We start from the raw sequence: 25,847 nt of genomic DNA, 5'->3' as shown, positions 1-25,847 counted from the left end.
TAATTGACAAATTAAAGTAATTTTATTTTACCTAGTTTTCAACTTTCTTTGTGTTTCTAACGTTTTTTTATTATTATTTAGGCCTATTTTTATCGGCATCTGGACTTTGTGAGAGACAAGTAAGGGTCCAATAATACAGTTTTAAGGTGCAAATTATGAAAAGACATATTTGATCTATGTCACTACATTATCAAAAAACAATAAGGAATCATCATTCATTACTTGAAGTTCTCAAAACTAACAGATGTATTTCAGTTGGTGGACCATAATAAACACTTTATGGAGACTAATATTTAAAATGGTCCACGTATTTCAGATATTACCTTTAAAATATCAATTTTTGCCTGACTCCTCCCTTCCGGTGCTACACCCAATCAACTGCCGGCAGCGAGGGGATTTTCTGAAGTACCCAATCACCTACGCTTATTTTCAAGGTTTAAGCTGCATAATTAGTTTAACAACCAATCACGTCTAAGTGGGAGTGGCTAAACTGCATTTACCGGTACTCGTTGCCTTTGTGCTCAACAGCTGCATTTTCAGAGTAGAATGGCGACCGCTCTGTGCGGTCTGCAGTCTAGTAACGGTAAACAGACGAGAGCTCGTCGAGAACACCGGAGGAAGACAAAGGACTCCCTCAGGAGACGGGCTGCTATTTTCTTCCTCAGCAATATTTCTCTCGATGGAAGACCCCAGGGTCAACCTACCGCTGGAAATGCCGACCAAAAAGCCGGCGAGGAGACCGGACTCGGGGACGGAGAGGGCGGCGCGGCGGTTAAGCCCCTCCGGACGGATAGCGGAGGTCCTGTCAACCAGGTGACAGACCCCGCAGCGGAACCAGGGAGCGGCTCGTCCTCCAGTTTACCCGGGGGACTCGGTTTTGTCCGGCCTTCGTTGGTAACGTCTCCTGGACCGACTACCACCAATTCTGTGGGACCCAACGAGGTATTTTTAGAAACCTGCGGCGCGGGAGAGATGCAGCTTCCGGGTATCCCGCTGTCTCCTTTGACAAGCGGACACCAGCCCTGCTCCCGGGCCAAATCAACGCCCGCCGTCCTCAGCCCGACCCCGGCCGGAAACTCTCTGGATTCCCGGCAGAGGTGAGGCTTGTTGTCAGTGTGTCACCACGGAGCACTGTGGGCCTCCAAACGGGCCACTGACTTCCGTATTAAATGGTTTTGATTCGCTCTACCAGGGGAATTCACTCATATGCTCCAGATTGTCTCCTATATAAATTATCTATAACATTAACTGTTTTGATGTTAAGTTAGAAAACTGTGTTCATTCCCCCTTTTACTTACCTCCCAAAGGCTGTTGTATAAAGCTACTTTTAATAATAACAGAACCTATTGAAGGCCGGCCCGATGTATAAGTAAGCCTATAAACGATTAATAAATTAATCAGATTACAAATTAAAATGAGCTTCCATCCTAATGATTAATGTTTTTGAAGGGCAATTTTGTTTACAGAGACTTCATAATTCATTTTATTTATGGTTTCAGTTGTGTGAGTTTTTGAAAACTGTCTGTTTATTTATTGTTTTTGGATATTTAAAATATCTACCAGATCCAGTGTGTAGTGTCCTGAACAACATTAACATTTATTAGTCTTTGAGAGGGAAAAGTTGCACTGTTATCCCATTATCAATACTTGAAAAAGTACTCAAAACAACAATATTAATTTTGTTTAGTCTTCATAATTCATAATATTTATTGTTTATTCTGGATATTTAAAATGTTTTCCAGTTTAAGTGTTAAATGTTCATCAGAATTTAAATTTTATTCATCTTTGAGAATGTGTTCTTGCATTATTCTGTCATTACCGTTATATTACCTGTAATCGGTCTCAAAACAGCAATATTATCATTTATCACAATAACTTCTGGGACAATTTATCGCCCAGCAAAATTTGTTGTTGTGACAGTCCTAATTATTTGTAATTTTTTAAAGAAAAAAAGTGAGAAAAAAAATTGTTAAAATTGTAAATCGAATTTGGTATAAAAAATAATCACATTTTATTTTCAAGCAATATCGCCCAGCACTGTGGGCCCCAAAGAAAATTCTGCTCTGGGTTTCAATTAATCTTTGGCCGGCCCTGGAGCTGCATCACATGAATGTTCTGGGTTTGCCTGTGAAATCGCCCAGTAAAGCCGTCTCTTTCTATTTTTTGTGCAGGCAGAGGAACATTTCTGGTTCTCCTGGACCCAAGGTGCCAAAGAAAGTCCACTTCATCAAGAGCATGAGGCAGTATGACACAAGAGGAAGCAGGTATGTCTGCTTTAAAATCACATTTAATGAGCAGAACACAGAAAAACTAAATCTGTTATAATATTCATGAGGGTACTTTGGTAGCAGCAGCATAATGCTCCTGCATAGAGTTGTTGTAAGCTGATTAATTCTGGTACAGAGGCTACAGAGAAATAACCGGGATACACAGCTGCTGTTAGGGGATTGCCACGGCGAATTTAATCACCCTTGGAAGCTCAGCAAAAGCCAAAAGAGGTGCAGTGAGGAAATCTAACACTGTATTGCACCAGCGGTAAGGTTATCCCGAAGCAAGAAGGGGCTTAGATAACACACTGTTGGTGTCCGATTAGGCTGGTTTCTCACACAACTTCAGAAAAGTGGATGCCATGAATATTTTGGCTTTACACATGATTAGATATTTACCTCTACTTTTCATACTTGTCATCATCTCCTTCATATTCATCTCCACATGCTTTCGTTTGTTTGTGTTTATCCTGCTGTTGAGTGCAAACTAAGTGATCCTAAACTGTCCCACAGGTTTGAGTTTCTGTTTTTGTCCCGACGGGAAGCGAACCCGTTTAGATTGTGTAAGTTAAAGACCTCAAACTCCAGCAGATGCTTGTCAGCTCTGAAGCTGTGGGTGTTTATTGGCAGGTTTTTACAGCAGCATGTCTTTGTTGTCTTATGAGGAGCTAAAGCCGGTGTGTTGTGCATTTACTAGTTGTGGTGGTGTCATAAACACTGGGAGGAACTAGTTTCTCCACATTTTACTCCGTACAGAAGCTCTATAGAGTCAGAGTGTGTTTGTTTATGTGTTGTGTTTCAGCTGATTTGCCTCCAGCCTGTGTCTCTTTACCAAAACAACTCAGTCTCAGAGAGTTATACAAGATATAACTAAAAAAAACAAAACACTTCTAGACAATTTTTTTACAGACAGAAACAATTCTGATTGGTTTTAATTTGTTTAAATGCTTCACTTTATCAGGTGTGCACATCACCTCAAAGACAGCAGCTAAATATTCAGTTAAAAGATACTTTATTTATTCCGAAAGGGAAGTTAAATGTCATGCAAGCATCTTTAAAGAGTCGTTGATGGTGATGCTGTGGGCAGGAAGGTTCTCCAGTAGCAGCCAGTCTTGCAGCGACCCTAAAGAGGCCTCTGACTGAAGACTGCTTGTTGCTGCATAGCAGTCTCATGACATGCTAACAGCTCAATTTCTGGACAGCAGAGATGATATTTCACTGCTAATCCACCTAATTTGATTTTGTTGCCTCAGATGTTGGAGTAGGAGATGGAATCAATTAAAGAGATGGTTTGGGATAAACGGGATACATCTAGAGATAAATTTGCGGTCCTAGTTTATGTTTTATTTGAGCTTTTGAGATGCTAATCGGTTTCTCCCACTTGTAAAAACAATACCTTGTTGCCATGGTGACACATCACAACAAACGTCCCTAAGTAAAAAAAGTAAGAGAAAAATCCTTCCTGCTTCATGGCATCCAGAACAACAGGGACTAATTGTCCATACATGCAACGCCTAAACCAAAAATACGACAAATAAAAATGTACAAAGTCTATCCCATCATGAGCTGCAGATTTCTAGAATTGGATTATAAATATAAATATCATTTATATTCTATCTCGGCTTGTTCCAACCTGCACAAAAATCATAATCCTTCTGTACATATATTAATTTTTAAATCTCCATTCAGCTCCGTTATACAGTAAAATAAAAAAAGTAAAATATCCTTTTTCTAATCAACAGTGAATAAATACTACAAAACAATATTTACACTGCAATGTATAAAAAAGTACATATTTTATAATGATTAGCTGCTGTCTGTTCTAAATTTGACTGATGGCAAACAAAAGTTTGAAATTCATGCATGTGAAACAGAAAGTTTCTGAACCTTCTTTCTCTTTCAGTTTTGTCTGGTAAGAGGCCCCTGATTCAAATAAACCTAACCAAAATAAAACGCTTCGCCTTTATGTTACAATTAAAAACAACAATAACATTAGCAGAGTGCTTCTCTGTTAAAATACAGCTGCTTTTATAGTTAAATTAAACTCTTTGCATTGAGAGGTTGACTTTACCTTTGTGCAGCTTAAAATGTTGTTGTTTTTTAGTGTTTTAATTGTAATAATTACCAATAAATTTTATGGTGAAATTCATAAATTTGGTTTCCAGTAGAAATTTGAACACACAAGAATTCAGCACAGAGACACTTTCCCTCAGAAAGTCCTCCATACATGGTGGAAAAAATATATAATTCATGCTCCACATTTCTGTGAAAAAGTAAATTATTAAGGTGCATAAATGTAAAAAAAATGAATAAAACAGCACTTTACGAGAGCGACTTGACTTCATTTGACCTGCCGAAGACTTTGTGAATATCTAACCCGAGGCTGGTTGGTGTTTGGCACTTTCTGAAGATCCAGACCTCATTATTAGCTCTGTGACTTGACTGTGATGGTGAAAGTGAGCCTGGTGTCGTTGCTTTCAGTGGTTTTTCACAGCCGTGTAGCTTCACTAGAAACCGTCTCTAGATGTGGCTCTGTGACTTATTTCTGTGTCATTGCTAGGGATGGGCGACATGGACTAAAAGTCCAACAAAACATTTATTTATTTTGATAATACTGATGATAAATGCTAATTTAATGTCTATTTTGGTGGTTATTTGATTGGGTTGTGACTACGGCTGCAAGTGTTTAAGTTATCAATTATTCTGACGATTAATCAATTAATCGGATTTTTAAAAATTGCCATAATCTGCAGACTTTTTGATGCAATTTTAGAAATATATTAAAAGCTGCAATAAACACATAATTCAACTCACATTTTAAATAAGAAAATAAACATTTTATTGCCTAACATGCAGTTTTATGTCATTCCTTTAGTGAACGCTTGATTTATTTGTAGCAAAAGACGCATCAGCAGCAAAAAAAATGTGAAAAACTCAGAGTAAACATAAATTCCGTTTAGGACTAATCTGGTGATTATATTTTGAATTATTTCATAGCAGAAGGTGCTTTAATAGAGATTAATCAACATTACTGAAATTCATGACAGTTTAGTTATGCAGGAATTGGCACAATAGCTAAATTTTAAGTAAGTAAGCAGAAAAAACATATTTACAGATGGGGTTTTTTTATCTTAAATGCTTAAATTGTATTTTTTTTGTACAATTTAGGTTTAATTACTGCTCTTAAGCAAATAGTCATTTTTTTGAGTCTGTACAATCAAATTAACGATTAATTGATTACTAGATCAAGTATTGATTATTTCAATAATAGATTAATCTGATTAATCGTTGTGACTGCAGCCCATAGAGTAATATAAAGGCTTCGATATTGCTATTGGTTTCTGCTCTAATGGAGAAAAACATAAAATTTGATTAGTATTGATCTCAGTAATGTGTAGTTTTCATGTTTTGCGTATAAATTTAAATTCCCATGGCCTCTCAAGGTGATTGCCCATCCCTGGCCACTGCAGCTGATGTCTGTGGTGTGTATCCTGGCGGTTCTTGTCGCTGCTGTCTGTAGACTGACACTCCATCTGTTCTGTCTGCCTGTTCACGCTGTGTCCTGCAGGATCATGCTGATTTGTACCAAGCGATCGCTTTATGCTGCTTTCTCAGTGCTGCCCTATGGAGAGAGAGCTCACCTCAGGTACTAAGAACGCAGCTACCTCCTCTTCTCCCAGCAGGGAGCAACACCACCCACCCTCACTTTTACGTTCTCATCATCCACCCGTCTGACCCACGTCATTCTCGGAGGAGAGCCTGGTTGGCGCCGGGAATTACGTAGAAATGTTTGTGTGTTTGAACAGTGACCCGAAGCTGGACGCTCAGAGGCAGAGGCTGTCCTCTGTGGTGGCTGCGGATCTGCTGCCGTCGCTGGAAGGAGTGGAGCTGGGCGCCACCGGAAAGGTAAGCATCCAACCGTACATCCAACCGTACAACCAACCATCCAACCGTACAACCAACTAACCATTAATACAAACATCCAACCGTACAACCAACCATTCATACAAACACCCAACCATACATCCAACCGTACAACCAACCATCCAACCGTACAACCAACCATTCATACAAACATCTAACCGTACAACCAACCATCCAACCGTACAACCAACCAACCATTCTTACAAACATCCAACCATACAACCAACCATCCAACCGTACAACCAACCATCCAACCGTACAACCAACCAACCATTAATACAAACATCCAACCGTACAACCAACCATTCATACAAACACCCAACCATACATCCAACCGTACAACCAACCATCCAACCGTACAACCAACCAACCATTCTTACAAACATCCAACCATACAACCAACCATCCAACCGTACAACCAACCAACCATTCTTACAAACATCCAACCATACAACCAACCATCCAACCGTACAACCAACCATCCAACCGTACAACCAACCAACCATTCATACAAACACCCAACCATACATCCAACCGTACAACCAACCATCCAACCGTACAACCAACCATTCATACAAACATCTAACCGTACAACCAACCATCCAACCGTACAACCAAACAACCATTCTTACAAACATCCAACCATACAACCAACCATCCATCACACAACCAGCCAATCTGCACATCATCAATCTGTCCATCCATCCATCCGTTCATACAACCATTTATTCATCCATCTATCCAACCAACCAACCAACTCATGTGTATTCTGTAAAATAAGCTTTAGTAATTAAGTGCAAAATCTGCAGATTGTCTTTTTTTTGTCAGATCTCCTGATTAATAGTCAGAATAATTGATTACTAAAATAATCATTAGTTGCAGCCCCCAGCTGTATGTAAACATCTGAGCTGTATAGTGTGAATTGGAGAAAATCCATAAAAAATTCAGCATTCAGCATCCATTTTTTGTTTTTTAAAATCCTTATAAAAGTTTTAGCTTAGTAATTACAATAACCAAAAAAAATAAAAGATAAATGGTACAATTTCTCGTTTTCAGACGGTGTCGTACGCTCAGCTTCTGTTCCCGACCAACGCCTTGGTGAGGCAGAAGAGCTGCAGCGTGTTGGAGAGCTGCACATCTCAGACTCCTCAGAGTCGTTTCCGTGGCAACGGACAAAAAGGCTTCACTCCTGCTCGTCCAAACAGCGGCACACCGCAAGACCCATGTATGACTCCAAGCTTATGCACACACACACACACACACACACTTCCCCCCAGCTCTGATGGTTCTCTGGATTCTGTGTTGCAGACATAGAGGAGGTCGGGGATTATGACCCCAACCTGCTCAGTGACCCCCGGTGGCCGTGTGGGAGACATAAAAGGGTTCTGATATTTGCATCATATGTGGTGAGCAGAGCTGCAGCTTCCTTTTTTTGTTCCTGATTATCTCTGTGGAAATAAAAACAAAAAAAGTGTTAAATTGTGTTTATTTTTTATTAGATGTAAAAGAAAACGCTGCAGAAATCAAATTACATTTTAATTATTTAATGAAGTTTTGATTAAATTCTAACACATTTCATCAAATTAGATTATAGAGTTAAAATAAATCTAATTCCCCTGCAGTTTGAAGAAAAGTTAAGACAAATCCTCACAAGAGGCCGAGTTGAATTGTTAAATTATGGACTTTTGTTTGTTTTTAAAGGGATCTATAATACAAAATTCACATTTTAAATGTTTTTGTAATGTTATTTGGGTTTCTGCTGCATCCATTTTTGGTAATAAGTTACTGTTTTTGGAATATTAGCCATTTCAAAAACCTCCTGACGCTGCCCCGTTACCTAGCAACCCTAGCTGAGCCCAGCCCATCACCTAGCAACCGAAGCAGAGCTCTGGCACGTTTGGTCAGATTAGGATAGGTCTATGGGCTTTACAAAGCATGTTTATTACATTTTTCACACAAAATTATTCCTAGATAATCAGATTTTAGTTTACTCAGTTCTGCCTGTTTTGAGCTCCTTTCAGGATGAGGTGTTTTAGGCCTCCTGTCACTTTAAATCCAAATAAGCAGCCGCTGGCCACACCCCAACGCAATGTTTACACTCACATGTGAAAATGGCTGCAAACAGATGCGTAATTATACAAACCGTACATCTTTGAAAAGCATTAGTAGAGCCTCCTGCATAACCAACTAGAATGCAGCAAGTGGTTTCTAAATGGCAGCCAACAAGAAAAACTCTTGACTTTTCCAGTAGCCATTGTACAACGCTTAGAGCGGTAAAGCCAGGTGACCCAACATTCTAGAATTCTTCTTAAGTTGCTAGGTAACGAGCTGGCTTGGATTAGGTTGCTAAGCAACTAGAGAGTGCCCATTGAATGTGACTTAATCAGGAGGTTTTTGATATGATTCATTTTCCAGACACTGAAAAATATTAACTTATTACCAAAAAACAGCTGGATGATTTGTTTTTTTTAAGCACTTGGTTTGTTTTTAAAAGCAGCTGAGACCCAATTGAGGTATAAAAATGTGCAAAATGTTAATTTTGCATTATACCTTCCCTTTAAAATTTGTGACAAACAAAGCAATAACAGTTAATCTGTAAGAGCAAAACATGTTAAACATAATATGAACAGAATATAACTCACACAGAAGGTCGTATCCTGGTTTCTCTTGACCATCTGGACTCTCTGAGGTTGGTTGCAGAAATCAGGATACAGGTTTTATTTGACTTGTAAATCGTTCAGTCAGTCCGCCGAGTCTTTACAACCTCTGGAGAGAGAATACCTCCTTTATGCCGCGCTCATGTGATACTGTATCCTTGTTGTGTCACGTGGCAGTAACCTTTAGCCCTTAGTGTGTGTGCGTTTGTTTGTAATACCTTGTGGGGACCATTTTCCTGACACAGTACGTTGTGGGGAGCGAAGCCTGGTCCCCACAAGGGAAAACGCTGTTTTTGGGTCAGGGATTAGATTTAGGACTAAGGTGTGATTTGAGTTTTGGTTAGGTTTAGGCTGTAGAAATGAGTGGAAGTCAATGGAAAGTTCCCACAAAGATAGCCATGCAAACGTGTGTGTGTGTGTGTGTGTGTGTGTGAAAACCGCAGGTTTGTATTGAGCTGCTGGTTTATTTCCCGTCTCTGCAGACGACCATTATTGAATACGTGAAACCGTCCGATCTGAAGAAGGACATGAATGAAACCTTCAAGGAGAAGTTTCCTCACATCAAGCTGACACTGAGCAAGATAAGAAGGTGCTTCTCTTCTTCTGTGGTTTTAGAATCGTCCTCTCTCAACATGATCACACTGCAAAAGCACAAATTTTGACCATGTAAATATGGTCTAGTTTCTAGAGTAAATATGTTAATGCATTTGAAATTAAACAAAATTAACATAATTCCTTAATATTGATGAAAAACTCCAGTAGCAGATTATTTAACTTATAATAAAACATTTACCCCATTTCATAATAGAAATAATCTGCCAGTGGAACTAGTACTTTTTCATCAATATTAAGGAATTACTCACCTAAAAAAAGCTCCTGTATGTTGCTGAAAAGTCAGTTTTTGTCTTATTTAAAATTCGATATTTGCACAAGACACTAGACCAGAAATACTTTTGTGTTTTTGCCGTTCCGACCGATACAATTTACTCTTTGTTTGCAAACAATGGAGTAACTGTGACTTCTTCTTCTTCTCTGCCAGCCTGAAGAGGGAGATGAGGGCCGTGAGCGAAGAGTGTGGCCTGCAGCCGGTCACCATAGCGATGGCCTTTGTTTACTTTGAGAAACTGGTACTGCAAGGTCGCCTCAACAAGCAGAACAGGAAGCTTGTGGCGGCCGCGTGCGTTCTGCTGGCTGCGAAGATCAGCAGCGATCTGCGGAAACCAGAAGTCAAGCAGCTCATTGATGTGAGTAAACAGGCTAACGGCGCTAACAGGATCTGATTTAAAGACTGCAGAACCTTTAATAACTAGACCCTGAGCGCTTCATTCACCTCAGGGGTATTTTCTAAACAGCTTCTCCTTATTATCTTGTGTAGTTTATCTGAACAAAATGTAATTTAAGAGCTGGATGATCTTATTTATATGGTGAACCAGAGAATGTAAAGATGTTTAAAGGTTTATATGCATCAAATTTACATCAATTTACTAGGCTTCATCAACAGCCTTGTAATTAAAACAATCTGGTTCTTTTTAACAAAAATACTCAAAACTTTCTCAAAATGTTGTGTTGCAGCTACAGGCAGAAATATTTGTTCAGTCATTATCATGTCTCTAAAGAGAAGCTGCTGTTTTGGGGTTTTTTGATTTTTTTTTAAGGTGGATTGCTCACAAAACGACTTGCGTAATAATTAAAAATAGGTCTGCGACTAATGATTAGTTTGGTAATTGATTTTTGTATCAATTATGGACGATTAATTGCATAAAAACGGACACATTCTACAGATTTTTCTTTTACCACTTAAGTGTTTTATACAGTATTATAGATATAATAAAGGATGCAAATAAACTAGTTGGCTCATTTTTAAATAAGAAAATAAACATCTTGTTGTCTAAAATACAGTATCATACAGTTCCTTTAGTGAACGCTTGATCATTTGTAGCAAAGGATTCGTCTGCAGCTCAAAGAAAAACTTCTAACATCAACATTTGAAAAGCTCAGGTCTTTATGCTTGACTTAACATCAATATAGTGAATTGCTAATCTGTTGCTCTAGTGCAGGGGTCTCAAACTCGTGGCCCGCGGGCCAACTGCGGCCCTCGGGACGATAGTTTGCGGCCCCCGCCTTAATATGAACATTTAATGTTAGTGCGGCCCGCGAGTTTGACATAATTGGCACTTTTCAGTGTTGTGTGCGGAGCTGAACGAACTTACCAATCACGGTGGAGTATATTGCTCTCGGGGGCGGGACATCGGCCGGGCCTATTTGCATTTTCTGTTTGTCATTATTTGCATGCGGTACATGCGCAATTTCCGTGGCCGCTCCCGCTTCACGTGCTTCAGCATCCAGTCTAGACCCGGAAGTTGCTGATCAGTGTAACGTAATTAAGGTTAGGCGCTGTAACGCTTGGGTTGTGTTTAAGGGAGGAGAGGAGGCGGCAGATTCGTCAGAACGGTCAAAAACTCACAACCACACTGGTACTGGGAATTCCCCAGTGTTGTCCTTTAATAAATACGCTCTTCACCAACCTTACAAAGCCGGTTGAACGGCTGCTATATTATCAGACATGAAAACGTAGCAGCGTCCAAACAACCCGTAACATTACTGAAAAGTTAGGGAGCTAACATGTCCGACTAGCACGTTTCTCCCACGCTCTCTACAGAGAAGCCTTGGCGCATACTTCTGACATCATTAGCAATACTAGAGTATCTTAAAGAGACACTACACAATTACGTCTGTTACAAGCGCCTGACTACGGCCAAATATGGTAATAGGCAATCAGAAAGGTTCGGCTGAGGAGACCGTGTGTGTGAATGCGGCCCAGCCTCACCCAGACTCTCAAACGTACTCTCCAGCGGGTAAATTGAGTTTGAGACCCCTGCTCTAGTGGTTAATAGAAGATTTATGTTTTGTTTTTACAGAATTAGTACCAGGTGAAGCTGAAAATGCACCATTTTAGGTGGAACATATTTAAAGATAAAGGAATGTTTTTTATATCTTTTGCACAGTTTTGGCTTAATTACAGCTCTCACTATGTTCTTTCAGCAAATGGCATGTTTTACAGTCTTTATACTCCAATTATTGATTGTTGAATCATTCGCTTATTTAGTTATCGATTAATCAGTTCATCACGATTAATCTGATTAATCGCTTCAGCCCCAATTAAAAACTGCAGCACTGATGATCTGCTTATAAAACAGTGGAAACTATTTATTGTCTTTAATGCATTTACTTACTTTAACAGATATGTTTGTCTCTAACTGAGAATTAACAAAAATCTGATTTCTGAATGTAAATAAAATGTAAAATAGAGGCTTTAGATGTTTCTTTACACATCAGTAACTGAGTCTATTTAGTTATTTAAAAGCAAACACTGAACTTTTACCCCATAAAAATAACAAACTGAGTAATTAAAATCATTGCTTTAACTCTAACTTAACTTTAACGTTTTTATATCAGTTTATTTGCTCCAGACACAGCAGGTCATCTAATGATCTCCACTTCTGACGCGTTTTTCTCAAACTGAGCTTTAAAACTCTTCCAGGATCTTCACTGCTGATTGGTTTAGGCTGCTCTACCTGTAGTTTCCATGGCAACGGCTGCTGCAGGAGAATGAAAGCTGCGACTCAAACTAAGAGACGGAGTAGTAACCATGGCGACGGGGTTCAAAGTCTTGACATGCTGTTTGTTGAATGAAACGATTTCTTACGTTTGATCGGCCGTCCCACAAAGTCATGAAATTCAACATCAAATGCAGTGATTTTTAAAAAGTATGTACACCCCCCGTCCCATCGCAGAAACAAACTTTAATACGTTTAATTAGGATTTTATGAGGGAAGGAAACGAGATGCACAGTTTTTAAACTTTGTAGAAATATAAATATTGAAAATGTTGAGATTGTTTAAGGTTTTGAAACTTTAAAGTCTGTATTTTAAAAAAGGCTTTTGTATTTATTTTAACTTAAACATTCTGAAGATTACCTTTCAATCTCGCTTTCTTTCTTTTCCATTTTTCTCTCCTTTTACCTTTTACTTTCTTTTTGTTCTTTTTCTCTTTCCACCTATTCTTTTTCTGTTTCTTCCTTTCTCTCAGAAAGATATTTTTCTCTTTGTCTTCTGTGCTTTCATTTTCAGTCTGTTTTGTTTTTCTCTATTTCTCCTCTCTTTACTAAATTAATAACCCTCTCAATAAATCACACTGAAGTGTGTGCTTGTAACAACATTTTGAGAATATGTCTCTGTCCTGGTTTGACTGGATTAGTTCACCAGGGTCGTGTAGTCGGTACCTGAAACTTTTCCTCTGCGTTTTGTCTCCTGCTGGACGAGCAGAAGCTGGAGGAGCGTTTCCGGATCAACCGGCGGGAGCTGATTCCTCTGGAGTTCCCGGTTCTGGTGGCTTTGGAGATGGGACTGTACCTCCCAGAGAGCAAGGTCATGCCGCACTACCGCCGACTGGTGCAGCAGGGTTAGACGGGCCGCCGCAGGACCGGACCCGTCACCTTTTATAAGCTGTGCTGTTTGAAATAAATGATTCTGTTTCTATTTATTTTAAATGCGAGGAGGGGGAATCGTTTACATTCTTTGTCAAACACTGTAGGTCGTGAGCGTCTCGAATGTCTTTTTGTACGTGAAGATCCAGTCATGCGCTCTATGTTAGAGATGTTCATTCGGCACGTTAAATGTGCTTTTACTTTTGGTTTCTCGTGATGCATCTTTTTTAAAACACCATAATGTTCTTAACTTGTATTTACAGGTAGTAGTGGCTGTGATTTGTGTGTTTTTAAGAGGCAAAAAGAGAGAAATGTAGCTTTGTGGATTTTTATTCTACAGGCTGTTGTATTTAAACTTCAAACGATAGATTTTTTAATTGGGTTTCTGACACTGTGAAGCATTTTTAGCTGTGAGAACAAAACTCAGAAGGCTGAGAAGTGACCTTTAATTTAATTTAATCATCTTGTCTCACAGCGATTCATATTTGTATTGAAAACAGGATGTTATTGTGGCAGCTCTGACTGGTGTTGGTCGTCCTCACGTGCTGTAATACCACAGTGGTGTCACATTTAAAAAAACGTATGTATAGTATTTACTGTTTGATGTAATTCTGCAGGGATTTGTTTCGTTTGTCTTTCAGTTCTCAGGAATTTAAATTAATTTCAGTAGCTCCTAAAATCCAACCCAAAGAAGTTTTTCCATTGGAGGTTAATGGAAAACAGCTGATTGTAGTTTTTTTCAGTGCACATGGGTGGATTTTAACATTGTATCTCCTAAGATTTTAGCATTTGTGTGAATATGGTGAAAAAGTGCCTGAAAAACCACAGTATCAGTAAAACTGTCCAAACATGATGATTTTAGTCTTTTTATTTTTTCCCAGTTTTTTTTTTTTTCCCACAGACACAATTTTTTCAAACACTGCGTCTCCAGATAATGATGACCTCATTTAGACGTGATTCAGTCAAATGTAGTAAAGAGAGTTTGAACTAAACATCCAAATCTGCAGGACGTGTTTAAATCTAGCATATTAAGTGTTTATTTTATTATTTCAGGATTATGAACAGAAAGTTACTCTGGTCTAATCCAAAAAAAAGCTTAATTGGAAAACTGTGTTTTTCCAATCTTTTTCCACCCCAAAATCTCCATGGTAACCATTCAGCTCTTCATTCTGAGCTGCAGCTTCCAAATTTTCCCCAAACTCCTTCAAACTAGCCAGAAGCAATTAGCAAACACCTGGTGGAGCTGCGCATCAGCTGAGCTCATTATAGGAGCTACTTCTGAAACGGTGGTAAAAAACGCATGGCTCCTTTATTAAAGAGTTCACAAAGGAGCCATGTCATAATGACTTCCTTCAGAAACAGGAGTTTTTAAAGAGGCAGAGGCCCAATTTCAAGGAGTTAAATTACAAAGTCAAATTTCTTTTGTCATATTTGACATATGTAGCATTTTTATAACAACTGAAGGTAATAACGTTACTTGATTGTGCTATAAAATGTCACCATGTGCCTGAACAACACATACTTCCCCTTTAAAAAGGCAGAGGCCCAATTTTTAAAACGTTATATATCAAATGTCTGGTTTTCCCTCCTGGGGCCGCTGCCTCCACCACCTAATCTCAGGTAAACAGATGATTCATGGATTTTTAATCCAATTTAAGACAGGCTTTACCCAATCTGTTGCAAAACAAGCAGTCATTAAAGCATCAACAAAGTTTTAATTTAGATTTTACTGCCTCCTGGAATAAGGACAAGTTAACATGGTGAGACAGACATGGAGTCATGTCTACAGATGAGATCAGCTGAGGCTGGAGCAACAGTTACCACATCAAGTCTTTAAGTAACAGAAACTAAGCAGCAACAGGTAGATAAATAGGTATAAATAATAGTGTTAGCCTTCCTTAAAGAGAATTTAGTCCAAACTCATGTCTTCGTCGTCGTCCTTCTTGTCTTTGGAGTCGCTCTCCTGGTCTGACTTCGTCTCTGTCTCCGTCTCCATTGCTTTGGCAAAAGCCTCCACATCTACAAGAAAACGTGAGCAAATAGTATTAATTTAAATAAAACATCTTTGAATACGAGATTAAAACACTGAACAAGGAATAAAGGAACAATTCAGGAAAAACGAATGAGTTCAAACAATCTCTTCTATCAACCATAATGAGTAAGAGTCATTTCCCAGATTCTTCTAACCGTTCAGGCCAGACAGAAATTTAAAGAGGGGCGGCAAAAGCAAATGAGATGGATTAGCAGCGCTTGCCAACAGCAACTTGTTTCTGTGGAATATCGTCTCTGCTGCCCAGAAAATGAGCTGTTAGCACATCATGTCATAAAACAACCGTCTTCAGTCAGAGGCCTCTTCTGATTTGTTGCAAAACACTGACTGCTAGTGGAGCTTCTTCCTGCCAGCAGGATCACCATCTGCAACAATTCCTTTGGGATAATAAAGTATTTTATAACCTTATAAATTACCTTATTCAATTATTTCAAATGAACCAATGAAAGGTGTATTAAAATTATTATTTTTAAAAGAACTTTTAATTTGATAAACAATCCTGATCTGAAAGTATCGTCTAATTTTTTAACATGACTCTATATATGAGTCTAATGTTAAGTTTCTCAATAAATGAGCAAAGAGGAGCAAAGTGCACCGTCATTGTTGATGCTTCAGCACCTGCCAGCAGGTGGTGCTAGTGTAGCATAAAAATAAATGAAGACCAAACAAACAAAAAAAACGCAATAAGTACTATAAATATTGTAGTGATATCACAGATTATTCAGGTTAGGGAAATGTTAAATTAATGTTTTAATGTAAAATCCTAATTTGCAAAAAAAAAAAGTATAGATGTTAATTGTTTTGTTCTAGAGTAAAAATCACAGTTTAATCTTTTTAAATCTAATTGGAAACATAAAAACATTTTGAGCAGGTCTTCAAACGCCCACCAACCACAACTCAAGAATAAATCAGGACAAAACTACAAGTTTTAAACTAGAAAATTTCGGAAGAAATTTAGCCGGGGCCTGCCGAGGCGCGCCCGTGGGGTTTGGGCACGGCGTCGTCGCTACAAATCGGCATCGACGCTAAAGAACGCCGCGACGTAATCAGTGGCACGCGGAGAACCGCAAGAACGTTAAGCGAGGTGGACGTGCACCATTCGGTACGATTTAAAATGTTGTCAAGGCTTTTATTTTGGAAGTTTTGTTAAACTTCATTTCAAAGGGACAAACTAATCCCATGCGTAATAGTCCTTGGGTTAAAATAGTTATATAATGCTCAAAACACAAGTAGCTGATGTAAAAATATTCAAGGCTTTTATTTTGAAATTTTCAGTATGCTTCATTTTAAAGTTCCGAACTAATACCACGTGTAAGAGTGCTTTGGATGAAAAAGTCACATAAAGCCAAAAACAGCAATTAGCTGATGTAAAAATATTCAAGGCTTTTATTTTGAAATTATTATTATGCTCCATTTTAAAGTTCCGAACTAATCCCATGTGTAACATTGCTTTGGATGAAAAAGTCATATACGGCCAAAAAGAGCAATTACGTCATGTAAAATATTCAAGGCTTTTATTTTGAAATTTTCAGCATGCTTAATTTTAAAGTTCCAAACTAATCCCATGTGTAACAGTGCTTTGGATGGAAAAGTAAAATAAAGCCAAAAAGAGCAATTACGTCATGTAAAAATATTCAGGGCTTTTATTTTGAAATTTTCAATATGCTTAATTTTAAAGTTCCAAACTAATCCCATGTGTAACAGTTACTGAGTTAAATCAGTTATATACAGCCCATAGCAGCAAGTAGTTCTAAAGGCCAGTTCAGTCCTGATCTGTTTCAACTGAGGATAGATAGAACTACAGCGATGCGTATTTGTAGTCCTGACCACCAGCCAATAGCCTCTTGAGTTCCGTTGCTATGGTAAATAATGGTCTCAGCAGGTGTGAGCTGTGAGTCATACATGCTCAAACACACAATTGTGTGTTTGAGCCTACACGTTTTACTGAAAAAAAGCATTGGAAACAAATCCTTCGTGTTCGGGAACCGTAATACATATTCGAAAAGCGTTTCGAGCGTATGAGAGGCCTATGTGTCTTCTGCTATAGTCCCGAGATTCATATCTGTACCTCAGTCAGAGCATTTACAGTGATGAGAGAAAGAAATGTTGTGCCCAGATCTGAAATTCTATTCAAATACATGGGAGAGAGCCTCAGACAGCCTCAGAAAATCCTGTCGCATGACTTTGCTCTGAAGCACCGTGACAGAAAACCGTACGGTCTAGATAAATTTCGAAAACATTTTACCGGAGCAGACAGGCGTATCAATGTCAGGACCGATTTTGATACTAATCGTGCGATATTTGTGGGCGTGATGGCGATTTCAAAAATGATTTGGGCTGAAAAAGTTGTCTTCATCTCTCACTCTAAGCAGCCAGAGACGCACTCTAACTTTAGGAAAAATGAGAAACTTTGGGTCGCTTAGAGGCAAATTGTGGACAAACCGTAACTGGTATCGACGAGCCATCTTCACTTTCGAAGAGATCACAGACGTATCTACAAAATGAAATTTGAATGGCATTTCTAGGTGAAATTGTGACGACATAGAAAATCCTCAAAAATAGGGTATTTCTAGGATTTTTCCCATTGACTTATAATGGGGTTTTTTTCGTAGTTTTTTGCGAATTATGTCGCCACGTTAAGCCCAAATCCCACCAAAAGTAATAGCTGGAATGGCGTGAATTTTCTGCACGTTTTGATACCTCATTTGTAGGTGTGCACCCAGCGGTACGAGCCGCATTAACGGTTACGGAAGAAAAATAAAGAAGAAGAAAGAAACACTTTCTCCGACAATAGTAATAGGTTCCTGCCATTGCTTTGCATGGCAGGCCCCAATTAAAATCTATTAACAAAAATGATCACAAAGTGACTATTGTTTCTGGTTTCCTTCCATCGTCATGGCAACAAGGACCACATCTACTCATCGACTCTAAATTTCACCTAAATCTGCTTTTAATTGCTGCATTAAAACTTGGCTAAATACAGAAAGTGTTTTATGATGATTAGTTTTTAGTGTTCAGTTCTTGCTACTACTTTTCAGACAGAAAAGTTGAGGCAAGTTATTTATCTTGTTCCTGGTTACTTGTCTTTTGCACAGAGGTTCAAATAAAGTGTTTGAACTTTATTCAAAGTTTTGCTTTTAAAAACTTGCTTGAAATAATAAGATGAACAAAATTAAAATGTTTAGTTTATTGTTGAGTAGTTAACAAAAAAAATGACAATATTTTTTGGTGATTTTAGTTTTTAAAAAGGACATTTTCCGACCCGCTTTTAAGCAGATGATTTTGGAGAACATTGAAAAGTTTGGGCACCTCTGGTTTAGAGACTGACCTCCTTTATTGGCAGCATCTACAGCCTCAGCTGGGAGACCAAACTGGTTCATCAGAGGCCCCAACTGGCCGGACGCCAGAGCGCTGCTGAACATGCTCATAGCCTGAACAGACACAAAAACCAAACACAAATGTTAGAGGTGAACAAAAACGAGCCGAGCTCACGGTTTTAATTCCTGATCGGAGGACGATGTTTGTACCTGCTGGAACTGAGGCGAGCTGAGCGTGTTGTGCAGCTCCTCTGAGCTCTGCGGCAGCGACTCGCCGGACGGCAGGTAGGGCGTCAGTCTCTGCTGCACCTCCGGGTTGGCCAGGATGGGAGCCATGACCTCAGGGGTCAACACACTGGCCAGGTCCACTGCAAGAAACAAACACACCAAAACTGGTCTTTATCTTTTTGTGCAAGACATTGGCAGCAAAACCTTTTGAAATGCTTTTTCCCTTTCTGGCATTTACAAATTCGCGACACGACTTTTGCCGCTGAGCGTTGCAGTGAAACACAGCAGCTGTTTGGGTTTTTACAAAGTTTGATGTTTTAGAAACTCAATGAGGCTTTTTTCTGATTGGATGGTTGAAAATGTTATTGTTCCCACTTCAATTTGGTCAATTACTAAAGTATAAATCAAAAGGTTCAATACAAAGTTACACAAGATTTTTACTATAAGGTCAATTTTTAAATGAAAAAAACCTGTAAAACAGTAAATGTAGGAAACAGCAAATGTAGGATAGATGGATGGATGGATGATCAGATAACTGGATGGATGGATGATCAGATAACTGGATGGATGGATGGATGATCAGATAACTGGATGGATGGATGATCAGATAACTGGATGGATGGATGATCAGATAACTGGATGGATGGATGATCAGATAACTGGATGGATGGATGATCAGATAACTGGATGGATGGATGGATGATCAGATAACTGGATGGATGGATGATCAGATAACTGGATGGATGGATGATCAGATAACTGGATGGATGGATGATCAGATAACTGGATGGATGGATGATCAGATAACTGGATGGATGGATGATGATCAGATAACTGGATGGATGGATGGATGATCAGATAACTGGATGGATGGATGGATGATCAGATAACTGGATGGATGGATGATGATCAGATAACTGGATGGATGGATGATCAAATAATTGGATGGATGGATGATCAGATAACTGGATGGATGGATGATCAGATAACTGGATGGATGGATGATCAGATAACTGGATGGATGGATGATGATCAGATAACTGGATGGATGGATGATCAGATAACTGGATGGATGGATGGATGATCAGATAACTGGATGGATGGATGGATGATCAGATAACTGGATGGATGGATGATCAGATAATTGGATAGATGGATGATTAGATAATTGGATGGATGGATGATCAAATAACTGGATGGATGGATGATCAGATAATTGGATAGATGGATGATTAGATAATTGGATGGATGATTAGATAATTGGATGGATGATTAGATAATTGGATGGATGATCAGATGATTGGATGGATTTATGGATGACTAGATAACTGGATGGATGATCAAATAACTGGATGGATGGATGGATGATCAGATAATTGGATGGATGGATGGATGACTAGATAACTGGATGGATGATCAGATAATTGGATAGATGGATGATTAGATAATTGGATGGATGATCAGATGATTGGATGGATGATCAAATAACTGGATGGATGGATGGATGGATGGATGATCAGATAATTGGATGGTTGGATGATAAGATAATTGGATGGATGGATGATAAGATAATTGGATGGATGGATGGATGGATGGATGGATGGATGGATGGATGGATGGATGGATGGATGTTCCCCTCCTCACCTCCCTGGCTGCTGGCCGGGACATTCATGGTGGCCAGGATGCTCTGCAGGTCTCTGAGCTGGATGGGCTGCGTGGGATTGGCTGCGGCTGCAGCAGCAGTGGCAGCAGGGATGGAGAGGGTGGAGGCTGTGGGGGAGGGTGAAGAAGTGGCCAGGGGGGTGATGGGAGTGGTGGGCACCTGGGTGGAGCCCAGCCGGCTGGGGGTGGAGGTGGAGGTCGGCGTGACGGCGGTGGACGGACTGGAAAACAGGAATCAGATCAGAGTCAGCCTCCATTTGAAGCTGCTTCTATAATGAAAACACACTGAGGCACCTGGTGGTGGAGTTGCTGACTGCAGGAACGCTGCTGCTGCTGCTGCTACTGCTGCCCAGGAGGTTGGCCAAGCCCGGCCCGGCCAGAGCCCCCAGACCGCCTGGCATCAGGAGAAACACACATTACCACTACGGCTGAAAGTTACCAATTAATTCATCCAACCTTGATCAAATGAGCGGCCATTTTCTTAAAAACCTGAGCTTTCTCTTGTGTCAAGAGGACCGGCCATCTTTCCATAACACAAAGTGCTACATTTTTCATATGCTAAATTTAAAAAATTTAAGAAATGTAACATTATTTTGTGTTAGATGTATTAAAAATCAAACTGAAAAAAACAGGAAATTGTACTTTTCTCATATTAGAGTAGAAAAATAAAAAAAGTAAAGATGTCCATTCAGAAGCACCGTCTGTTGTTGCTCTTTAAAGAAAGTTAAAACTAAGCTCCATGAAGTGAATTAACTCACGAAAATCATGTTTTTCTCCCCACCATGTTTCCATCTTTCCGCGTTACACCTTTTCTCTCATCACGTGGTCTTCGTAGCAAATCGGTTATTTTCATTGATAAAGTCGACGGGGTTCCGACAGGCAGCTCAGCTAAATGAGCGCTATTAAAGATTTAATGAATTTGTCGAGTGTTTATATTTTGAAACAGAACCGCATAATGTGTATTTTTTTCCTCACACTGGATTCTGTACGGACCGTTTCTCTTTTCCGTTACAACATGGCGGCGCCACCATCTTTAATGGGCTTCAACGGCTCCACTTACGGATGACCAGCGGTGCCCTCTGCTGGATGGTGGCCAAACTACAACACTAAAAATACCGTCTAACCGGACTTTATTAGTAATTTAATCTGACAAACAATTAAATGACAATTAATTATAAATTTATTGTTTACATCCCTAATTACAACAAATTATCTCCACACTGCTGCCTTCACGTACCGATCCCCCCCAGTCCAGTTGGTCCAATGAGCTGCATGAGCTGGTTGTGACTCATGTTGCCCAGAAGGCTCTGCAGACCACCCTCACCTTTAGAGAAAGAGAAGAAGGAATAACAATCATGCAGAGCTGAGGGTTTATCATCATAAAGTTTAAATATTTTACCTCCCAGTGCAGACAGGTCGTGTCCTCCGCTGCCGCTGCTGCCCAGAGCGCCTGGGATGGGCGGGTTGTTCAGGTACTCGTTCACTTTGCGGCAGTACTCATCATCCTTATCGTTTTTCGGTTCCTGAAAACAGAAAATAATATCTGGCACACTACAAATTTTAAGTAACTTTCATTGCTGTCATAAAAGTATACACAGCTTTTGAATTTCATGTGACAATTCTATGCAAAGTGGATCATTGGTAAGTGGAAGAATGACCATCTTCAATTTTTTAAACAAAAAATATTTGAAAAGGGCGAATGATCTGATTAATCCACCCTTGTATCTATTATTCTATTGATTAATTGATTAATCGGATAGAAAAAAAAACAATCTGCAGATCTTTCATTTAATTAATTAAGCTTTTTTTTTTATACAATACTAGAAATACATAAAAAGATTCAAATAAACAAATAATTCAATTTATTTTTTAAATAAGAAAATAAAATTTTTATTGCTGAAAAAGCAACAACACATTTAGTAAGTCTGAGCCGGGTGAAGATAAAACTATGCCACTAGAGGAGATTCGACTAAAATATATTTACAGTTCTGGCTCAAATACTGCTCTGAATATGTTGGTTTTTTGAGTCTGTATACTCAAGTTAACAATTAATTGATTACTAAAGTAGTTGCCGATAATTCCAATAATCAGTAAATCACGATTATTGCAATGAATTGTTTTCGCTTTTTAAAAAATTAGCTCAACTTTTAGTGGAAGTGCCAAATAGCATGAAACAACCTCCAGACAGTCTGTGGAGGACAATTGTTGCCAAAAATGTTCCAAGAGGAAATTAGTGATAAAGTCAATAGAGTTTAATGTGTTTTGGCTTCAAACCTGCATCCAGAAGAAGAGTCTTTTAGAGCCGGCTTTAAACTTCAGCACGTAAACCCGTCCGGTGGTGCACTGGTTGACCCGTTTAAACTCACAATCATCAGGGAAGATAATCAGGTCCTAAACGGAGGAATCAAGGTGACATTAGAAAACCCAGGTGCAGGTCAGTTTGGTTAAAAATCCACTCTGTCACCTACATCATCCACATTTCCGGTGGTGCGATCCTTCCAGCAGAAGTGGATGAGGGAGTCATCCGTCTGCTGGATGTAGACCTGACCTTTACGCTTGTCGGGGGTCACCGTGCTGCCCTTCATCGTCATCTTACCGGCCCGAAACTCCACCAGGTATTTGCTGGAGGAGCCGCGGGAGCCGGACACCAGGCTGGGGAACAGAGCGCCAGACGCCATGATGAGGAGGACGGTCTGCTGCAGGAAGTGAGAGACAAACATCTGGAAGGTGGTACGACTCCACAGCTCTGCTCGGAGGTTTGCATGAACTCTGCATCAACATGGACGTCTTGAGATTGGTTTTGTGAGAGTTTTTTTGCAGGATTACTGTTTATAAAACTACAATGGTGTTTTAGCCATTGTGGCTAGAAGAAAATGAGTCAATTTCCACCTATAAATCACAAAGATTTTCTAGAAAGACAAAAACATTTGACTTTGAAAAGTCAAAAATTTGCTAGGAAAAAACTCAGGAATGTTGAGATTAATCTCTGAAATTTGAGGGGAAAATTTTTTACATTTCCGAGTTTCAAAAGTGGTAGATTCCCCCGCCCCCCAAAAAAGCCCAGAACATTTCAAAAAGTCGAACATTTTCAACTTTTCAAACTAGGAAATTTTCTTGTTCTTTTTTTCTAAAAAAAAAAACCCCAAAAACTTTCTGACATTAATCTCAAAATTTCAGAGTTTTTAACAACCTTTTTCAACGTTTCAAACTGAAATTTCCTTGTTTTTTCTAGGTAATTTTTTTAAAAAACAATCACAAAATGTAATTGTTTTGCCATCAACAAGAAAGAAAAAAAAAATTACCAAATTTTGGCAAAAACGTACTCCTCTTTTTTCTATGTAAACTGACCCTAATATGCCGTTATATGAAACAAAAATATAAAATAACTGGTGCAAGTTTAAATTTCTCCAGTCCGTGGATGGACATTTAACCTGAGGAAATATCCTATTTCAATTATATAAGCTTACCAACGCGGTAAAATGAATTTTGCATGCAAAATACTAAGATCAAGTCCTCTGAGTGAGATTTAAGATGTAAGATTAAGAATGAAAACAGGTTTGATATTAAAAAATATAAAAATACTTCTGATGCTTAAAGTCTCATGTGTTTTTGTTTCACAGCTTTATCTTGGTCGGACTATTCTGTGGAAACTGATATACGAGTGTGAATCCAGCTGGAAGCAGACTTGTCCCAGTTCTCCCATAAAAACAGATGAACTGGAGCGGAGTCCTGCCGCAGACATGACTCTGCATCCTGCATACAGAGGTCTGTTTCCAGCTCCGAGCCGTCACCGCTCAGCTACGGCTTCACATTTCATCTCCACCGACTTACCAGGCAGCCAGAGCCGTAATTCAGACCAGAAACCGGGACAAAAACACAATTTATACTCACATTTCTGTCGGAATTATCCTTCAGCTGCAAAACCACCGAAGTCTGCGACGCCTGTTGTGATTGGCTGACCAGCGGAGGAGCTTCGTTCTGATTGGCTCAACCGAGCGTCAACATGAGGGCGTTTAAATCTGCTGCGCATGTTCGGTAGAGATAACAGAGTTAGGTTGACACATCAAATTAATAACATTTATTATAGCGCTGGCAGTGTATTACAATTAAATTAGACTAACACCAAACACATCAAACTAAGAGATGAAAGAAGGTTAATAAAATAAATTTATGTTATCATTATATTTTTACTACCTAATTAGTTTTATGCGTGTTTTACATCAGCAGCTGCATGAAAATAAATATAACCAATACAAATATTACTCCGAGGTTAAACCAGGCTAAAAATGCACTAAGATGCAGATTGTTTTCTAAATTAATTTCTTATTTTCCTTAATTGTGAAAGATACTGAAAACAAACTTTAGACAAATTAGTGAATAAACAAAAATTTTTACAAATCATATTAAACTTTGATTATTAAAATGTAAAATATTAACAAAATGCTATTATCGATATTTAGATTTGTTAAAATTGGATTATATGGAAGTGATTGCTTTATAAAATGTAATAAATTTGACAATCAAAAGTGATCCAAAAGGCTAAAAACATAACCAAAAATGTTTTATATGATTTTTTTAAAATTAAATACAATAAATAAATAAAATAATTAAATTAAAGCTAACAAAAAGACAGATAAAACATTACATTTAGACTTTCAAAAGCTGTGAAAAAATACACCAAAACTTGTCATTTTTTTCTTATTCCTTATTTAAAATAAGATTTTAAAAAAAAAGTTTTTATGTCAATATGTATTTTTTTCCTTTATACCTTAAGTATATGGAAAATAATAAGTACATAATCTCAAACATAACACCAGCTAAAGAATTTAACCTTAAGTGAATACTTTCAAAATAAAAATAAATGTATTCTAGGGCTGATACAAAAAATCAAAACATTTTAGAAATAAACTAATTTAGTAATTGATTAATTGTTAACTGGAGTATGTCAGATGTAAAAAAAAAAAAAAAAAAAAAAGCCATTTTGCTGAAACAACAACACTCCAAATGCAAATAAGCCAAAACTGTATAAAAATATATACATTTAGTATTTAAGATAAAAAAATAACTGTCTGTAATTCTCTCCAGTTCAGGCTGCATCCAATTCCATTTCTGTAAAATAAAAAAATCTATTCAGCATTGTGGAGAAATAAAAAATAAACTACTATATACAAAAAATAAATTTAAAAGAAAAGCAAACAAGAGAAAACAATCTATTTTCTAACTGAAACACCTATTTTTAAATAATTGAAATCTTAC

General features: G+C 38.5%; 2 protein-coding genes across 5 annotated transcripts; one reads left to right on the top strand and one right to left on the bottom strand.

Annotated features, from left to right (window-relative positions):
* The first annotated feature begins 386 nt into the window (after nt 1-386).
* LOC102217337 (CDK5 and ABL1 enzyme substrate 2-like) lies at nt 387-14,187 on the top strand. 2 transcript variants are annotated; one of them, XM_005798940.2, is made up of 9 exons: nt 387-1,097; nt 2,172-2,264; nt 5,836-5,913; nt 6,074-6,173; nt 7,248-7,416; nt 7,500-7,597; nt 9,331-9,437; nt 9,888-10,092; nt 13,174-14,187. In XM_005798940.2, exons 1-9 carry the CDS (start codon nt 547-549, stop codon nt 13,312-13,314), a joined length of 1,542 nt encoding a protein of 513 aa, XP_005798997.1. In that variant the 5' UTR covers nt 387-546; the 3' UTR covers nt 13,315-14,187. The 2 variants fall into 2 exon arrangements, with proteins under 2 accessions (XP_005798997.1, XP_023193615.1); XM_023337847.1 differs by lacking the exon at nt 5,836-5,913 and having other exon boundaries at nt 388-1,097.
* On the bottom strand, nt 13,511-24,900 carry LOC102226736 (proteasomal ubiquitin receptor ADRM1-like). Of its 3 annotated transcripts, none has more exons than XM_023337855.1 (10): nt 24,483-24,900; nt 23,060-23,284; nt 22,866-22,982; nt 21,991-22,114; nt 21,829-21,915; nt 20,886-20,985; nt 20,574-20,812; nt 18,912-19,069; nt 18,713-18,815; nt 13,511-15,353 (listed from the first exon to the last, which is right to left on the bottom strand). In XM_023337855.1, the coding sequence occupies exons 2-10, from the start codon at nt 23,267-23,269 to the stop codon at nt 15,244-15,246; spliced, it is 1,248 nt and encodes a 415-aa protein (XP_023193623.1). In that variant the 5' UTR covers nt 23,270-23,284; nt 24,483-24,900; the 3' UTR covers nt 13,511-15,243. The 3 variants fall into 3 exon arrangements, with proteins under 3 accessions (XP_023193623.1, XP_005798950.1, XP_023193626.1); XM_005798893.3 differs by having other exon boundaries at nt 23,060-23,287; nt 24,483-24,899; XM_023337858.1 differs by having other exon boundaries at nt 23,060-23,243; nt 24,483-24,899.
* Nucleotides 24,901-25,847: the final 947 nt, after the last annotated feature.

The sequence above is a fragment of the Xiphophorus maculatus genome, chromosome 1 (assembly GCF_002775205.1).
Source record: "Xiphophorus maculatus strain JP 163 A chromosome 1, X_maculatus-5.0-male, whole genome shotgun sequence".
NCBI classification, from domain to species: domain Eukaryota; kingdom Metazoa; phylum Chordata; class Actinopteri; order Cyprinodontiformes; family Poeciliidae; genus Xiphophorus; species Xiphophorus maculatus.
Note: the sequence above shows the minus strand (reverse complement) of the source record. Positions and strands in the feature narration are given on the sequence as shown.

Bases quoted from the DNA above. Each gene is read 5' to 3' on its own strand.
- LOC102217337 (XM_005798940.2), top strand. From the start codon at position 547: ATGGCGACCGCTCTGTGCGGTCTGCAGTCTAGTAACGGTAAACAGACG. The intron at 7,598-9,330 runs GTGAGCAGAGCT...CCGTCTCTGCAG, and splicing joins TGATATTTGCATCATATGTG to ACGACCATTATTGAATACGT. The intron at 10,093-13,173 runs GTGAGTAAACAG...CTGGACGAGCAG, and splicing joins AAGTCAAGCAGCTCATTGAT to AAGCTGGAGGAGCGTTTCCG.
- LOC102226736 (XM_023337855.1), bottom strand. From the start codon at position 23,269: ATGGCGTCTGGCGCTCTGTTCCCCAGCCTGGTGTCCGGCTCCCGCGGC. The intron at 22,115-22,865 runs GTTTGAAGCCAA...TTCTGTTTTCAG, and splicing joins GACTCTTCTTCTGGATGCAG to GAACCGAAAAACGATAAGGA. The intron at 18,816-18,911 runs GTACAAACATCG...GTGTCTGTTCAG, and splicing joins GCTCGCCTCAGTTCCAGCAG to GCTATGAGCATGTTCAGCAG.